This window comes from Gigantopelta aegis, chromosome 3 (assembly GCF_016097555.1).
Source record: "Gigantopelta aegis isolate Gae_Host chromosome 3, Gae_host_genome, whole genome shotgun sequence".
NCBI classification, from domain to species: domain Eukaryota; kingdom Metazoa; phylum Mollusca; class Gastropoda; order Neomphalida; family Peltospiridae; genus Gigantopelta; species Gigantopelta aegis.
Window position 1 is genome coordinate 13,941,472 of NC_054701.1, and position 18,482 is coordinate 13,959,953.

The 18,482-nt window shown below is 39.4% G+C and overlaps 2 protein-coding genes across 2 annotated transcripts in view; one reads left to right on the forward strand and one right to left on the reverse strand.

Annotated features, from left to right (window-relative positions):
* Nucleotides 1–18,482, forward strand: part of LOC121367552 — a 105,187-nt gene that overhangs the window by 54,526 nt on the left and 32,179 nt on the right. The window lies entirely within an intron of this gene.
* On the reverse strand, nt 6,207–15,774 carry LOC121367551. The gene is made up of 6 exons (XM_041491801.1): nt 15,516–15,774; nt 13,912–14,030; nt 12,351–12,402; nt 8,514–8,712; nt 7,158–7,269; nt 6,207–6,444 (listed from the first exon to the last, which is right to left on the reverse strand). Exons 1-6 carry the CDS (start codon nt 15,640–15,642, stop codon nt 6,274–6,276), a joined length of 780 nt encoding a protein of 259 aa, XP_041347735.1. The 5' UTR covers nt 15,643–15,774; the 3' UTR covers nt 6,207–6,273.

Sequence of the window (18,482 nt, forward strand, 5' to 3'; positions counted from 1 at the left end):
GACCGATGGCCTGCCATGACGCCACCGAGGCCGGTTTATAGAATTAACGTTCCGTTACTGGCACTGGCGCTAAATTATCAAATAGATTGATCGAGTATATATTTCTCCAAGTTAACTTTATGTAATGGACGCTTTATTTGTTGTGGATTTGGTTTTATAGACGTCTCTATTTAATAATTATCATTGTACAAAATATGTAATATTACGTTATGTCCTTCATTTTAATATTTCTTGTGTGTAATATTATGCAATTTGAATCTGTTATTTTATTATGATGCCTTAATCTAATATATAATTAATTATTATGTTTTGTCTAGATTATTTATATATGTTGAGAAAAACTAATTTAATATAATAAAATTACTGGATTCAGAGGACGTACACAGCTGGTGCAATACTCTGTGAATATGAACTACTTTATATGCTACACACCTTTTAGCATGCTAAAGAATATGACAAAATTGTTACTCAAGTTCAAACTACTATTTTGCAATACATGTGTGTATGATTAAACTCGTATATGATTTAATGAAAGATTCGCCGATTTTTATAACTGGATTTCGGCACAGTGATATCAAGTACGAAACATTTCAAGCAATGAAAACATTTGCTGCATTATGATAATTAACAATATACGTTTTCCAAGATTATGTTAATTATATTCGATGTAGAAGTTGTGATTTGTTGTCTTTCCTGTACATGTTTTCATCATTCGTTTTGTAATAACGTCAAATAAACGCATTGTGTTAAATTCAATCATCTGAGTTTCCAGATTTTAGACACGCTAATAGTTTAGACGGCGATGCCGCTGTATCCGTACACGCATGTACCAACAGGGACTATACAGACAGAAGAAAGTAGAACCCGTGACGACATCAAACGAGGTTTGTCCGCCGGGTATCGTGATTGTGCGTGCTCTAAGTTAAAGGATATATACCAAACATAATGGTCGTTATTTTCGTCAAAGGTGCTTCTCGTTGCGGGAATTGTGACCTTACATTAGACATTTTAAGTTTTATTCTATACTGCAGCAAATTCTTCATTCCGAATACGATTTCTTGAGCAGTAGGTAGAACACTTCAACAATGGCTTTAGTATTTAAAGACAAACATTTTTATAGCACAAAGTTTCTACATTAAAGATTGAATTTACAAAAGGCATTTATTTTAAAGTAATTTCCATATTTGATAATTTACGATCCACGTTCGCTGTAGCTCAGCAGATTGGTTTTGTGGCCTAACGTTAAATAAATGTGATATAAAACAACACGAAGGTACTAATCAAATTGTTAGCAAGCATTCAGTCTCGAACGCGGCATACGTCCCATCAGACTTAAACGCATCTAAAATAACAAGCGAATATATCCTTTGTTAATTTGACCCTTTTAAAATTGAAGTTATACACAGCTAGATTTGACATTATATCTCTTAAAATCCGTCCTTGCCAAAGCACACACTTTTCTAAAACCAACACTAGACAGGCGCGGATCCAAGAACTTTTGTGCGTGGGGGGGGGGGGGGGGGGGTCTACATGCAACTACTTAAACTGGTGTTGTATATTAGCGATGAATTCACCTTAAAATTCTTTTTTCGTCCGGCCCCTTGTCTCCTCTGGATTCGCGCCTTTTAAAAAGATAACAGATTTTGTTTGTGTATTATACCTCTATTCTGTTTGAAATGTAAGCGAACAATTTGCGTTTAAAATCTCACCAAAGTGTCGCCGTTAGACTATAATAGTAAACTAAAATAGAAAAATCTAGTAGCCACAGCTCCAAGACGCCATGATGCTGCTGTTGATGTTATGCGTCAATTATTGTCTAATGTCATTGACGATCGTCGCACTTGACGCATGTCGCACTTGACGCATCATGATGGAAGAACTCCGGAGTAATGCGTACAGCTGCTTACATCTTGCTGTCATTTCACATTTTTTTCAATATGTGTTAAGTGTTTTGGTTCTCTCTTAGTACACATGCGATTGTAAAATAGCTTATTAATATATTCCGTGCTAGTGTAACATGGATGCAGTTTATGGTGTGTGTTGTATCGCAAAACTGTTGTGTAAACTGTGTGTGCGTTTAAATATGCTGTCTTCAATAGTATATGTTTTAGAATAATAAACTGATTTACATGTCAAAATCACTCTTGTTTTATAAACCAGTTTTAGTTCGTTCATCTTTAAATCAGATATCAGAATTTTACTTTATTTACATTCAGACCATAGTCTATGGCATACGAGGGTATACATTAATGTTTGTCTTGCTTAATGACACCACTAGAGCACGTTGATTTATTAATCTTCGGCTACTAGATGTCTTAGAGGAAACCCGCTACAGTTTTCCTTTCATAGCAATGGAGTTTTTATATGCTACACAGATAGGACAACATATACCATGGCCCTTTGATATACCAATATTGGGACAGGAAAACAAGCACGTAATCAGAGAATGTGTGCTTGTTTTCCTGTCCCAACGAGTGCACCACTATTGGTATATCAGACCTTCGACCACCAAATATCGGTCAGAGGATTTGAAAATGTTGATAATTAAGCGGTATATATTTAACATCAATTAGGCACTGATTAAACCATTGCTTTGAGGTATAGTAAATCGGTTCTAAACCTAGGATGGAAAGCGCATTTCCATTTCCCATTTTATTTTGAGTTTCATTTCACGTGTTTACGTGATAAATCTTCGCCACAAGCTGTGTTGTGTAAACGTACCTCAACGACAGTATATCCAAATAGTTACAACGCATACACCAAACTAAACTCTGCTGTAGGACTTTATTTTCTTCTTTACTTGTTTCGACTATTACGATTAAAGTAATTGTACAGCATGTTTTAGACGAGAAATCTGCCACGACAAAACCTATTGTTCTTTACTAGCAGAATATGTTTCATGCGCGAGTACAGGGACTGGTGCAGAGGAGTACATTGAAGTTAATGGAAGAAGGAAGGAAGGAAATGTTTTATTTAACGACGCACTCAACACATTTTATTTACGGTTATATGGCGTCAGACATAATATTATGGTTAAAGACCACACAGATATTGAGAGAGGAAACCCGCTGTCGCCATTTCATGGGCTACTCTTTTCGATTAGCAGCAAGGGATGTTTTATATGCACCATCCCATAGATAGGATAGCACGGTCTTTGTTACACCAGTTGTGGAGCACTGGCTGGAGCGAGAAATAGCCCAATGGGCCCACTGACAGGGATCGATCCCAAACCGACCGCGCGTCAAGCGAGCGCTTTACCACTGCGCTACGTCTCGCCCTGAAGCTAATGGAGTACCTTGAATGTTAAACATTGAAATTATAACAAAAAGGGAGAAAAATTACAATAATTGCCAATACTGATTATGATATTTATGGTCGATGTGTTGCCACGTTTGTCAGGGTGTCATTTACGTCAATTAGCGTCGCGACATTTGTCGTCGGTTGTGTGACATTTGTCAATGATGTGAACATTTGTGGTAGTGAAATTGCGATAAATGTCACAAAATGACATTTGTCAATTTAGCGACATTTGTGGGCACTACATACGTAGTCTTAGAGGAAACCTACATGTTTTTCATTAGCTGCAAGGTTTTATTCATATGCACTTTCCAGACAGAAGCCTACATAATATTATCATGGTCTTTGATATATAAGCCGTGGGGCACTAGTTGGGACGGGGAAAAAATCTGCAGATATCTCCATTGAGATGATTCGATCCTAAGACCCAAGGATCTCAGGCTAGCAAGGTTCCGCCTTAGGTAAACAGAAACTCGTTTTCAGTACGAAGGGAAATAACTCATTCAGCTTTGTGAAGGCCAGATATTTTAACACTTGTTGGACCTTATGCTGTAAGGTACTGTACATTGCTGGAGGTTTCAATAGCAGAATCTCAATCTCTTTGTCTGTCTGTCTGTCTGTCGCTGTCTCAGAATTTTACAATGGTATCTTACTTTCATTGATTTAATTATTTATTTCATATATCTATAACTGTTTAGTAAACACAACCAGAGACCTAACGTTAACGTTTTAATGAATAAGGTAAATACACCTCAGTTCCTACAGTATGTACATGTATATGACCAGTTTGCACAAAATGGTACAGAGATGATCATAGGCGTACGAGCTCCCACTTGTTTTGCCCAAATTCAACATAACAACACTTATTTGTATCAGCAATACTGCTAAACAGCTAAGTAGAACTGTAAACGAATCACTATGTATTTTTACATGGATTACAACCAATATTGTGGGTAGAATAATGGAAATATATAGTGAAAAGGGTTCAGGCAAGCTCATTTTGGTCGAATTTCTCTATCGGTTTTGTTCGAATTAGATGATTTCCGCCTGTCTCGTACGCTTATGCAGATGATCAAATGTGACAAAATATATTATTGGTATTTTGTTATAGTCAATGACAAAAAAGGACGATGTCCACATAGGTTTTGTTTGTTTGTTGGTGTTGTTTTGTGTTTTTTTTTTTGTTTTATCCAACTGTCCCCTTTCCTTTCTCTCCTTTGAATTCCATCTCATTTCTTCCTGATGTGGCAACTCCCTATCTTTCAATTTGTTTTGTTTTTATTAAAAATACGACAGGTTTCCGTCCACTCAAATTCATTAACATTAAAGACAAAACCCAGTCTTGCGAGCGTTTCTTATACAAAGTGTTCGCTTCAAGTGAATACAGCTAGGCGGGGCCAGTGGTTAGAACCACGGGCTTTTGGGTCCTGGTTGGAGCTTCTAGACGATCGATTACTACCAGTCGACGGAACAGTCATGCGCTACGCTGTAGTGTCAGTTAAAGTTGGTTTTGTTTAACGACAGCACTAGAGCACATTGATTTATTAATCATCGACTATTGGATGTCAAACATTTGGTAATTTTGACATATAAGTCTTAGAGAGGAAACCATTTGTAGCAAGGGATGTTTTATATGCACCTTTCCACCGACAGGACAGCACATATCGCGGCCGTTAATATACCAGTCATGCTGCACTGGCTGGAACGAGAAATAGCTATATTGTATTTGTTCTTATATATAAACAGGTTGGGAAACGAAGATAGATCCCGAACACCGATCCCCGTCTGTGAGAGCATTGGGCTATTTCTCGTTCCAGCCAGTGCACAATGACTGGTGTATTAAAGGCATTGGAATCATGTGCTATCCTGTCTGTAGGATGGTGCATATAAAGGATCCCTTGCTACTGATGGACAAATGTAGCTGGTATCCCCTCTAAGATTATGTTAAAAAATACCAAATGTTTGACACCCATTAGCCAATTATTAAAAAATCAATATGCTCTAGTGATGCCGATAAACAAACAAACTTTAACTTTTATGTCAAATATGAAACATGTCGCAAAACGAAATTACGGTTCCGGAGAAGGCGGTTGTAAGGCACGTCCATCCTGCATGTTGGTTCCCACCCGAGTCAGCGTGTGTGTCTAATATCGAGGGACAGGCACCGGAAATGAATCTGGGAAATTAAGTTACGTGCCTACAATATGCATTGTGTCGAAGTGTAAACGTTTGTGCCAAGTTTGACAGTAAAATTATCCCGCATTTTCGTGTGAATTTCGTTAAGTTGAGTGATCGATCAATATCGGAATACATGCATTTGTTACAAATCAATGTGTGGGTATTTTGTATCATAGACAAACGTAGAAAAAGCCCAAACTCTTTTGACGCTTTTTATTCAAACAGGAAACAGACCAATGCTGAAATGTAGTTACCAGAGCGTAACAAAGTCGAATCAAAACTTTTTCGGTTTCAACACACACCGGAAGTGTGAAATGGCAGAAAGTGGCTACACAAATCACATGATCATCACACTGTTAATAACCGTTTTCCAAGCGTGACGATTTTGTTTGAATATTTCTTCTTGTCAAGACTGCGTATCATGTTATTACTGACGTGTTACATACCACAGGCCCATAGGAACGATATTTAGCGGGGGGGGGGGGGGGGGGGGGGGGGGGACAAACACCAGTAGAGAGTCACAGCCTCTATATTTGGGGTGGGGGTGGGGCGGGGATAAACCATATTTTACCCCAACCCCTAGTTCCTACGGTTCTACATCAATGGATTAATGACTTCAGATAAGATATGTTGCTATACGCGCGGCGACATTTTAGGTTTTGTATATATGCCTATACCTAACGTTCTGTACTCTGTAAGTTGATAATGATAAACAAAACAACGAAAACGAGTTCTGTGTGATAGTTGTTTATTGTGGAACCAGAGAAGTAAGTAACACCAGTATCAATAATAACAGTATTAATAACCAAACTGGCAGTGCACGTGGTTGCCCTCATCCCAGCCGTGTCCGCCCATACTCCTGCATTTGGAAATCAGCACACTCGTCCGACCGTCGTTATGGAGATCCACGGCCACGCCCCGGTAGTGACGTGAGTTACACGAGTGGCATGCCCCGGAAAGCTCATTTATCTGCAGGTAAATCAGTAAATAAATCAGATGGCTACCTTCACATGTGTATCAACAATGGGATTTAATTTTTATTGGTTTATGGGTATCTGCCAAGAAACGTTTCTCTCTCTCTCTCTCTCTCTCTCTCTCTCTCTCTCTCTCTCTCTCTCTCTCTCTCTCTCTCTCTCTCTCTCTCTCTCTCTCTCTCTCTCTCTCTCTCTCTCTCTCTCTCTCTCTCTCTCTCTCTCTCTGTGTGTGTGTGTGTGTGTGTGTGTGTGTGTGTGAATGTTCATGATAGTTTTGTATGAATTTTAGTATTATGTGGTATATGTCAATTCTTCGGTTCCCTTGTGATGTAAACGGACTATAATGGAAATCGCATGACTTCTAGAAAAGATGTTATAGAATTAAATGTATTAATATGATCAATCTTACACTCTTCTGCAACTTACGGGCACCCGCAAATTAACAGGTGTTACTGTAAAATGACAATACTTCACAGAAATATATCCATATGTTAATGCACAATTTTTGTTTGTTTGTTACTGTGTTGTTTGTGTTTTTGTATGTTTTTTAAAGTTATTATTTTGCTATTCTTTTTAAAACAGTGATTACTTTATAAGACTTATTTTGTTCCATTCTAGAAGGTTTGTCAGCTTTAATTACTAAGAAACATGTACATATTATGGTAAGCGACACGAGTTATAGACAAAATAGACATGAAAGGTATTTACACGAATCAGTCCAGTGGAGGCGAGGGTGTGCAGATAATGTAACAGGGTGTGATCCAGACACACATGACCCCCAGGTGCGGAACACGTCCTGCCCTTGTAGACGCACGAGTAGCTGAAATCAGAATGTCAAACCTCTGTTATGCATATCTGATTAAGACTGAATCCAAGGGATGTTTTTTATAAATCAACCAGAGATTCAATGTTTGAATCGTCGAAACAATCAGTCGTTGCTGAGTCACTTCAAGCGGGTATTCTATGTACTGCATGTATATACTATACTATGATGATGGGTTTTGTTTATTTGATTGATTGTTTGTTTTATTTTATTGATACACTTTTGCCAACAACGTGGGTAGGATTTGATCCCAGTTTCGTAGAAGTCATTCTCTTGGCTGTCCAAAACTTCCCCACAGCTGCTATGACGTCATCGTTCATATCGAAATGAATTTCATCTAAAGCTTTCTTCATGTCTATGAATAGATGGAATTCTGATGGAGCCAGATCAGGAGAATAAGGTGGGTGCTCGTGGATTGTAGCCATCGCAATGACTGTTTTCATCCAGTAATTGCCTTAAAAGTACAGCATAATATGCTCCGTTTATTGCCTGGCCTTTTTCCAAGATAGTCCACCATGATGACAGTCTTTGTCTTCTTTGGTGATAGTGAAGGTTTTGTGGATATTCGCTCGTACCTCGATGGTATCATGCAATGTTAACAACAAAATATTTACCAATTACGCAATTCCTTCTATGTGAGGTTCAGAACTTATCAGTCAACCAACGATACATCATATGATGGTCAAGACCGTTTTCCTGAAGTATGTCTAATACATAAGGAGTAGGTACTTTGTTGAAACAGTATGCAGTATAGTGTACACACATTGTAACATGTAAACAGTGTCAAGAAGTATGTTTCGTATTCTGTGTGTGGGGTGTAATAAATTGAGTGAATGAATCTTTAACGACACCCACTCACAGTAACATAAACTACATCAGGTATTCTATATATGGATTATTAATTGTGTTAGTAGTATGTTTGCCACGTATACCTATAATATAATATTAAAAGGCATTATGTGCATATATGTAATGCATTGTAGGTATGTAGCATGTCCTATATTGTATACATACACGACTCACCTGTACTATATTGTATACATACACAACTGACCTGTAATATATTGTATACATACACGACTCACCTGTACAATACTGTATACATACACGACTCAACCTGTACAATATTGTATACACACACGATTCACCTGTACAATATTGTATACATACACGACTCACCTGTACAATATTGTATACATACACGACTCACCTGTACAATATTGTATACATACACGACTCACCTAGACCGGGCGGCCGCTCGCCCGGCACACGCGTCTTTGATGTTCTGAATGGGATAGGCGCTGTCGTGGTGTCCGGACGGGTGTCGGTTGGCGATGAAGATGCGGCCAGCCTGTTCCCACTTGAGGAGGTCGCACGCCCACTGCTGACTCTGGGCGTCGTGGCAGGCGCCGCCCCCGGTGTGCAGGCTACTGCCTCCAGCTGGGGAAGACATAAGACGTCCACCAACATTGTTGTTGTTGTTGCTGTTTGTTACTTGTTGTTTTTTTCGTTTCGTTTTTAATTTTATTTTTTTAATTTGTTTTTATTATTGTTGTTTTGTGTATGTGTGTTTGTCTATTTGTATGTTTTTTGTTTTTAAATGTTAACTTTATTTATGTATTGTAATGTATTTTATTTTATTTTATTTTATTTATTTATTTATTTATGTTGTCATTGTTGTTGTTTGTTGTTTTTTGTCTGTGTGGTTGTTGTTTTGGGTTTTTTAAATGTTTTTTTTTTTGTTGTTGTTGGTTTTTTTGTTTTATTGTTGATTTGTTGTTGGGTTTTTTTGGGGTGTTTTTTGTTGCTGTTTTTTTTTTGGGGGGGGGGTGGGGGATGTGGTGTGGTGTGTGTGTGTGCGTGTGTGTGTGTGTGTGTGTGTGTGTGTGTGTGTGTGTGTGTGTGTGAGTGTGTTCCGCTTATAGTTCAAACGTTCATTTATAAGAGACATATTTCAGGCGATTGGGTTTCCATGTAGATTAGTGTGAGAAAAGAAAGCGCGTCTCCACCGTAGGTGTTACTACTACCACAGTCAGGATACAGAGTACATTTCTAGTTCTGCAAGGGTAGTATAAGCTACACGATCTATAAATGTCCCCGTGTGTGTATATACCTCAGTCAGAGATAGCAAAAACAAGGAATTGCTGCCTACCACTGGGTAGGCAAAGCATCCCGCTCTACATTGTTAATTTTCGAGTTGGCAAATAACAAATATTTCACATATTAATCATTAATTCACACAAAACAGGAAGAAACCTTTCAATAATGTTCCAGCTAAATACCTAGGTGTCGACGGGTTTCTACCTGTAGTGTGTGTACTGCTGATTTATACCTAGGTGTGGACGGGTTTCTACCTGTAGTGTGTGTACTGCTGATTTATACCTAGGTGTGGACGGGTTTCTACCTGTAGTGTGTGTATTTCTGATTTATACCTAGGTGTGGACGGGTTTCTACCTGTAGTGTGTGTACTGCTGATTTATACCTAGGTGTGGACGGGTTTCTACCTGTAGTGAGTCTATTTCTGATTTATACCTAGGTGTGGACGGGTTTCTACCTGTAGTGTGTGTACTGCTGATTTATACCTAGGTGTGGATGGGTTTCTACCTGTAGTGTGTGTACTGCTGATTTATACCTAGGTGTGGACGGGTTTCTACCTGTAGTGTGTGTACTGCTGATTTATACCTAGGTGTGGACGGGTTTCTACCAGTAGTGTGTGTACTGCTGATTTATACCTAGGTATGGACGGGTTTCTACCAGTAGTGTGTGTACTGCTGATTTATACCTAGGTGTGGACGGGTTTCTACCAGTAGTGTGTGTACTGCTGATTTATACCTAGGTGTGGACGGGTTTCTACCTGTAGTGTGTGTACTGCTGATTTATACCTAGGTGTGGACGGGTTTCTACCTGTAGTGTGTCTATTTCTGATTTATACCTAGGTGTGGACGGGTTTCTACCTGTAGTGTGTGTACTGCTGATTTATACTAGGTGTGGACGGGTTTCTACCTGTAGTGTGTGTACTGCTGATTTATACCTAGGTGTGGACGGGTTTCTACCTGTAGTGTGTCTATTTCTGATTTATACCTAGGTGTGGACCGGTTTCTACCTGTAGTGTGTGTACTGCTGATTTATACCTAGGTGTGGATGGGTTTCTACCTGTAGTGTGTCTATTTCTGATTTATACCTAGGTGTGGATGGGTTTCTACCTGTAGTGTGTGTACTGCTGATTTATACCTAGGTGTGGACGGGTTTCTACCTGTAGTGTGTGTACTGCTGATTTATACCTAGGTGTGGACGGGTTTCTACCTGTAGTGTGTGTACTGCTGATTTATACCTAGGTGTGGACGGGTTTCTACCTGTAGTGTGTCTATTTCTGATTTATACCTAGGTGTGGACGGGTTTCTACCTGTAGTGTGTGTACTGCTGATTTATACCTAGGCGTGGACGGGTTTCTACCTGTAGTGTGTGTACTGCTGATTTATACCTAGGTGTGGACGGGTTTCTACCTGTAGTGTGTGTACTGCTGATTTATACCTAGGTGTGGACGGGTTTCTACCTGTAGTGTATGTACTGCTGATTTATACCTAGGTGTGGACGGGTTTCTACCTGTAGTGTGTGTACTGCTGATTTATACCTAGGTGTGGACGGGTTTCTACCTGTAGTGTGTGTACTGCTGATTTATACCTAGGTGTGAACGGGTTTCTACCTGTAGTGTGTGTACTGCTGATTTATACCTAGGTGTGGACGGGTTTCTAACAGTAGTGTGTGTACTGCTGATTTATACCTAGGTGTGGACGGGTTTCTACCTGTAGTGTGTCTATTTCTGATTTATACCTAGGTGTGGACGGGTTTCTACCAGTAGTGTGTGTACTGCTGATTTATACCTAGGTGTGGACGGGTTTCTACCTGTAGTGTGTGTACTGCTGATTTATACCTAGGTGTGGACGGGTTTCTACCTGTAGTGTGTGTACTGCTGATTTATACCTAGGTGTGGACGGGTTTCTACCTGTAGTGTGTCTATTTCTGATTTATACCTAGGTGTGGACGGGTTTCTACCTGTAGTGTGTGTATTTCTGATTTATACCTAGGTGTCGACGGGTTTCTACCTGTAGTGTGTGTACTGCTGATTTATACCTAGGTGTCGACGGGTTTCTATCTGTAGTGTGTGTACTGCTGATTTATACCTAGGTGTGGACGGGTTTCTACCTGTAGTGTGTGTATTTCTGATTTATACCTAGGTGTGGACGGGTTTCTACCTGTAGTGTGTGTACTGCTGATTTATACCTAGGTGTGGACGGGTTTCTACCTGTAGTGTGTCTATTTCTGATTTATACCTAGGTGTGGATGGGTTTCTACCTGTAGTGTGTGTACTGCTGATTTATACCTAGGTGTGGACGGGTTTCTACCTGTAGTGTGTCTATTTCTGATTTATACCTAGGTGTGGACGGGTTTCTACCTGTAGTGTGTGTACTGCTGATTTATACCTAGGTGTGGACGGGTTTCTACCTGTAGTGTGTGTACTGCTGATTTATACCTAGGTGTGGACGGGTTTCTACCTGTAGTGTGTGTATTTCTGATTTATACCTAGGTGTGGACGGGTTTCTACCTGTAGTGTGTGTACTGCTGATTTATACCTAGGTGTGGACGGGTTTCTACCTGTAGTGTGTGTATTTCTGATTTATACCTAGGTGTGGACGGGTTTCTACCTGTAGTGTGTGTACTGCTGATTTATACCTAGGTGTGGACGGGTTTCTACCAGTAGTGTGTGTACTGCTGATTTATACCTAGGTTTGGACGGGTTTCTACCTGTAGTGTGTGTACTGCTGATTTATATGTGAAAGATTTGTTATCGGCGAACTCGAAAAGTATCAATGTAACGGTATTTAACCTTACACACAGGGCTATTGTTGTATTATCCGGTAGTATGTAGCAATTCCATGTTTTCGCTATAGAGTTATCTCTAGCTGAGATAGCGATCATAACCGTTCAAATGTTCGTGTAGCTCTCGAACGGCAGATTATTCCAGCTACCAATACCTATGGGCTGTTATATGTTAAAAACTGAAATAATTAGATTCTTACAACAGGATGAGGAAGATCCGACAACGAGGAAGTTGCCTGCGATCCACAGGTGCTGGAAAGAAAGAAAAAGAAGAAAACTGAGTTATTGAAACGAGTGTGAGATTATTCTACAGACAAAATAAACCATAAACCACAACCCCAGACACGTTTATATCAAAGGAAAAGTTTGTTTTTAAAATATATATCCGAATAACGAAGCAAAATAAATAAATCAATCTTTGCTGATAAAATCATAAGTATACGAGATAGGGGCAGGGGGCAGAGAGGCAGGAGTGAGGGGCACAGCCCAGCCCCCCCCCCCCCCCCCCCCCCCTCCCACTAGTTCTGGAGCAAAACCTCGAATTCGGGCAAAAACGATAAAGATATTCTAGTAAAATGCACTAAACTGAGACCTTTTTACCATGCATTTCCATCATTCTACCCACATAATTAGTTGTAATTCACGTAACTATGTGAAGTGATCCGTTAGTAACACTATATAACTGTTTGGGAGTAATGTTAACATGACTAAATGTTGTTATCCAAATTTGTGCGAGCCAGATTGAGCCCTACAACAATGGGAGCGGTACACTCATGGTTAAACTTATATTAAGAGGATTGATTCATTGATCACATAGCTTTGGGAGCTATTAAAATACTACTATTTTGAGAAATGACATTCAATCCTTTTGTGACCGGCCTCGGTGGCGTCGTGGTTAGGCCATCGGTCTACAGGCTGGTAGGTACTGGGTTCGGATCCCAGTCGAGGCATGGGATTTTTAATCCAGATACCGACTCCAAACCCTGAGTGAGTGCTCCGCAAGGCTCAGTGGGTCGGTGTAACGCCATATAACCGTACATAAAATGTGTTGAGTGCGTCGTTAAATAAAACATTTCCTTCTTTCTTTCAATCCTTTTGTAGTTTAAAATTAGACAAGTCACATGTTAAGGGGAACTAAGTATTACTCTGGTTAAAGTAGTCTCTGCGACTGCGGGGGGTGTGTGGGTGGGGGACGTAGCTCAGTGGTCGGTTTGGGATCGATCCCCGTCAGTGGTTCCATTGGGCTATTTTTCGCTCCAGCCAATGCACGACGACTGGTACATCAAAGGCCGTGGTATGAGCTAGTCTGTCTATAGGATGGTGCATGTGCATATAAAAGATCCCTTGCTGCTAATCGGAAAGAGTAGCCCATTGCGTGGCGGCAGCGGGTTTCCTCCATAAATATCTGTGTGGTCCTTAACCATATGTCCGACGCCATATAACCGTAAATAAAATGTGATGAGTGCGTCGTTAAATAAAACATTTCCTTCTTCCTGAGACTGCAGATGACATTTTCATTATTACAACTGAGTGTTTTTGTTTTCTTCTGATAAATAAACCAACACACTAGTTATGAGTCGCCGACATTAGGCTATACAGCATGACCATGCACGATAATACTACTATTCGGTATACTGCACTACCCACCCTTTAGCTCAATTTCTTCGATGCAAGATGCAAGAAAAGGTTAACTGGATCCCCCGGGAAATAACACATTTGGAATGAAACTTGCCACTTGCGTTAAATGACTTGTGCGGTTACCTGCCCGCTGTAGTTCACTTCAAACCACTTGTAGCCGTCTTTAGTGATCACGCCTCCGGTTAGGGTAAAGCACGAACCGCTGTTCAGTGTGGCCCGAACATGAGTCCCGGTTACTCCAGCTACAGCGAAAATAGAGACTCGTTATTGAAGGTTCTAATGTACGAAATCAATTTCTATTTCCGATAATGTTAAGTTTGTTGGGGTTTTGTTGTTGTTGTTGTGGGGGTTTTTGTGGGGGGTTTTAGGAGACCGAGCTATGGCGTTCGCTCACTAGACTGCGTATTTTGTTTTTGTTTGTTTTTTGTTGCACTGAACGTTAGATGAGATCGATGCGACAGACGCTAATAGTACCAGTCAAATTGTTCCCGATCACTCGGTCTGCTGAACACACCAACGATATAAGCAGCATACCAACACACCCAGGAAGTGCACCAATAACACCTCACATTTAATCTACCTGCAAGAAAATGGGGACGTGCGTGGGGGTGGTCACATACAATTTAAGGGATTTTTATTAGCATCCGTCATTTTTGCTTAAAATTGCAGTTCCATTTATAGGGATACCTTGCATTAGTTTCAACCGCTAGTGTATATTGCATAACAATGAATACTAAATAAATTGTATTTATTTATTGTCAATGGATTACGGTATGTGCACAGACAATCAATGCCATAATCAGAGCCACAGCTGCTTCTACTCCATAAACATTGTACAAAGCTTTGCATGCCAATGTGCCATTCCATACAGTATACTGCAGTTCAAAATGCCGTAGTTTTACGGAATGGCACCTTGGCTTGCGAAGATGCATTTCATGGTGCACATCGAACTTTGACACAGGCTTTTCTGCTTTGGTACCATGTAACCTAAAAGCGATTATCAAAAGGACAGGAGTATTTGATTAATGACACGTCAGTACGTTTTAAATTACATCAATTTGGAATCTAAGATATGGTTACTACCACTTTTGGTGGACCAGTATAAAGCAGCAGTTGATCTTTTATACGAATATTTCTATAGACATGATTTATGATTTAACTGTGTCAGTGGGCATATAAAGTTAATCCCAACAATTAACAAAACAAAATACACAAACAAGCAAACAAACAAACAACACAGTAAAAAACCCTTTAATGATTGATACGAAGTGGTTAAACATGCTATCAATCAATGTAATTATTGTCTTTATGCTTTGCATGGAACTATATGTTAGGATCGACCCACCTAGGTGAACCCATTGTGTGACTGTTTTTCCCCGTCTTAACTAGTGCCCCACGACTGGTATGTGCTATGATATTTGTGGGACGGTGAACATAAAAGCACCCTTGATGCCAATGTAAAAAGGTAGCAGGTTTCCTCTAGCATTACATACATATGTATGTATATACATATATATATATATATATATATATATATATATTATATATATATATATATATATATATATATATATATATATATATATATAATGTGATGCCGTTAAACAAAATACACTGTTAACTTTGGACATATGTGTACAATCTCTCAACATAATAATCATACGACAAACGTTCTACAAAGTTATAAAATATGGTTATTATCTACGATGACTGAATCTCAAACTCACGTTGGTTTCGAGCGTGTACGCCGGCGCCGTGCACACACACGCAACTCCCTGCGTGAACAGACGCGTGTGTGATGTCTGCGTGCGCCCCAGCAGCGAGGAGGATAAGAGCCAACACCAACATTGTCATCTTTAGTGGACTAACGAACAGTCTGCCACGTTACAGGCAGAAATCACGATTGTAGATTGGGACGTACGTGGAATATGTCAGCTGGTTTTATTTCTACACTCAGTTGGGAATGTTCCAATATTATCAGTTATGGTTGTTTTGTGTCAATCTGATTACAATTAGCTCTACCAGTAGAGCGTGGACTTCCATGTCCATGTGACATTTCGTCTATAAATAATAATTTAAATATCGACCAATCACACTTCGTCTTTTACAACGTTATTTGGGAGCATACACATTCTAAAACTATCTGGCGAGACTATTTATGCGGCCGCCGTATCGCGAACCACATCAATACGTATGGGCCGGGTTAGGCGACTGCTCAACTGCAATATGCATGTATATATATATATATATATATATATATATATATATATATATATATATATATATATATATATATATATATATCAGGGTTGAAAATTAACATAAAAACCATGGTCGCCAGCAGGGCTAGTTGAACAATAATCTTACTGACCCTTCTCAAATTCAACCAGCCCTCCAATTATCGAATGTTCTTTATTAAATAATCCAATAGCCGATGAGTAAGTAATAAATGTGCTCCAGTGGTGTCGTTAAACTAAACAAACTTGCTAAATAATAACCATGTGCTCACCGTATATACTAGTAGTCTGTTTGCGTGAAAAGGAAACCGATAATAAATAAATGAGTAAGTATAAATTCATATAATAACATGTTATTGAAGTGAAGACTAAAGTTAAAGTTTGTTTTGTTTAACGACACCACTAGAGCACATTGGTATTAATCACCGGCTATTGGATGTCAAATACAGTGAGACTAAAGGCTAGAACTCTTCTGGGAGTGGCAGTCCTCTGTGAGGTGATCAAGAGGGATGATATTTCAGTAAAGAATTTCCTCGGCAGTGGTTGTACTCCTATAGACGAGGGAACTAGATAGAGATCCATGGAATCATCCACTATTTTGCCAAATGCCCTGATCATGTATTACGGTTTTGTCGTTCAGATTACCTTGGATATTCCATCAATTGCCTTAAAACGGATTTTAGAAATGTGCTTAATTTTTAAAAGGACTGTGTCACGGGGATCCTACAATACCCGTAACTGAATGAAACACGATTGTCCAAACATCTCTCCTATCTGTATATCTATTAGATCTCTCTGTAACAGGCAGTTATACCCGCTGTGGCTCGTCTCTAGGTATGATCAGAGATACGATCTTATATAAAGTATATATTATTATAGCACGTTTAGTTCACTAGAAAACACAACAAAACACAATACACTTTGGAATCTGTATTAACCTACGCTGACAAATGTACTGCCGCAGTAGTTAATTAATAACAACAATAATAACAACCCAGAACTGATCACTTAATTAGTTAATCTCTAGGTGTCTAATTTACACAATGTGCTAATCACTTCACCGTGACACAACACCCACACGTGTGATAATTGAGAAACGCTTCCAGGGGAACTTAATTAATAAAGGAATTACCACTCTATTCCTAACTGGTTAATATTTAATTGACCCTTACTAATCGTTCAGTAACGTGTGATAATTGAGAAACGCTTCCAGGGGAACTTAATTAATAAAGGAATTACAACTCTATTCGTAACTGGTTAATTTTTAATTAACCCTTACTACTCGTTCAGTAACCTTGTAACACAGAATTAATACTGGTACCTATCACAATAAAGACAATAACCTACAGTTTACCTAGGTCCTCTAGGATGACTGGCTAAGCTTTTTATAATTATTTATGACAGTGAGCCTACAGATTACTGCGTCAGATGACCGGCAGCACCGTCTAAATAATATTGGTATAATACAGTATTAAAATATTTAAAGTCACATCAATCACATCAAGGTTATACACAGAGCAGAAAATATATATTTACCAAAGTCCCGTCTGAACTAATATAGATCGTTCAGTGGACGACGTCCGTTCCCCTGGATACATCCAATGTTTCTCCCCGATATCTCTAAAACCCTAGCTATTTATTCAAAACTCTCAGAGACAGCGAATATCGCCTGGGGCACAACGTGGTACCTCACCTATCATCTGATATTTCCACCTCTCTCAGAGTCGGTATATTTTTCTCTGCTCGTCAGACTGGCTGTCGCCATTCCGCGAGCAATCCCCTGGTCATAAACAGCACTAGCGGAGTTATTACGTAACTACTGGCCACATGGCCTCCACACCTGCGCTAGGTGTGTACTAGAAAAGCTCGACGACCGTCGCACAAAGGTATCACGTAACAAGTTGCCCATCTGGGCTAAGTGCAATTTGGAACTGCACACGGCCCTCTAAAACAATTAATATCGCCACAGGCGAAACGAAATTAAGAGCATGTACCGTCACAGACTGAATCAATTTTCAATTTTACTGTACAAATTATTTATTTTATAAAAGAAAACATGTTTTAATGCATTGCCGAGATCGGTCTGGTGAGATACGAGTTTGTTTTTGTTTTGATTTTTGTTTAACGAAACCACTAGAGCACATTGATTAATTAATCATCAGGTATTGGATTTCAAACATGTGGTAATTGTGGCACGTAGTCATTAGAGGAAACCCGCTAAAAAAAAATTCTAATGCAGCAAGGGATCTTTTATATATGCACTTACCCACAGACAGTAAAGCACATAAGACAGCCTTTAACCACCCCTGCGCGTGCTGTAACCTCACCGTGGTGCAGGGGTGTAACATTTTCTTTGAGAATGGCCAATACAGCACAAACTTGAAGTTTTGACTAAAATTAAGTATCTATCTGTGATATTTGTGTTTTTGCACAGTTCTTTACACTGTTTTTGTTTAA

Coding starts and splice junctions, on each gene's coding strand:
- LOC121367551 (XM_041491801.1), bottom strand. CDS start 15,642: ATGACAATGTTGGTGTTGGCTCTTATCCTCCTCGCTGCTGGGGCGCAC. Junction 7,270..8,513: donor CGAGCGGCCGCCCGGTCTAG/GTGAGTCGTGTA, acceptor TTCTGATTTCAG/CTACTCGTGCGTCTACAAGG. Junction 6,445..7,157: donor CCTCCACTGGACTGATTCGT/GTAAATACCTTT, acceptor ATTTACCTGCAG/ATAAATGAGCTTTCCGGGGC.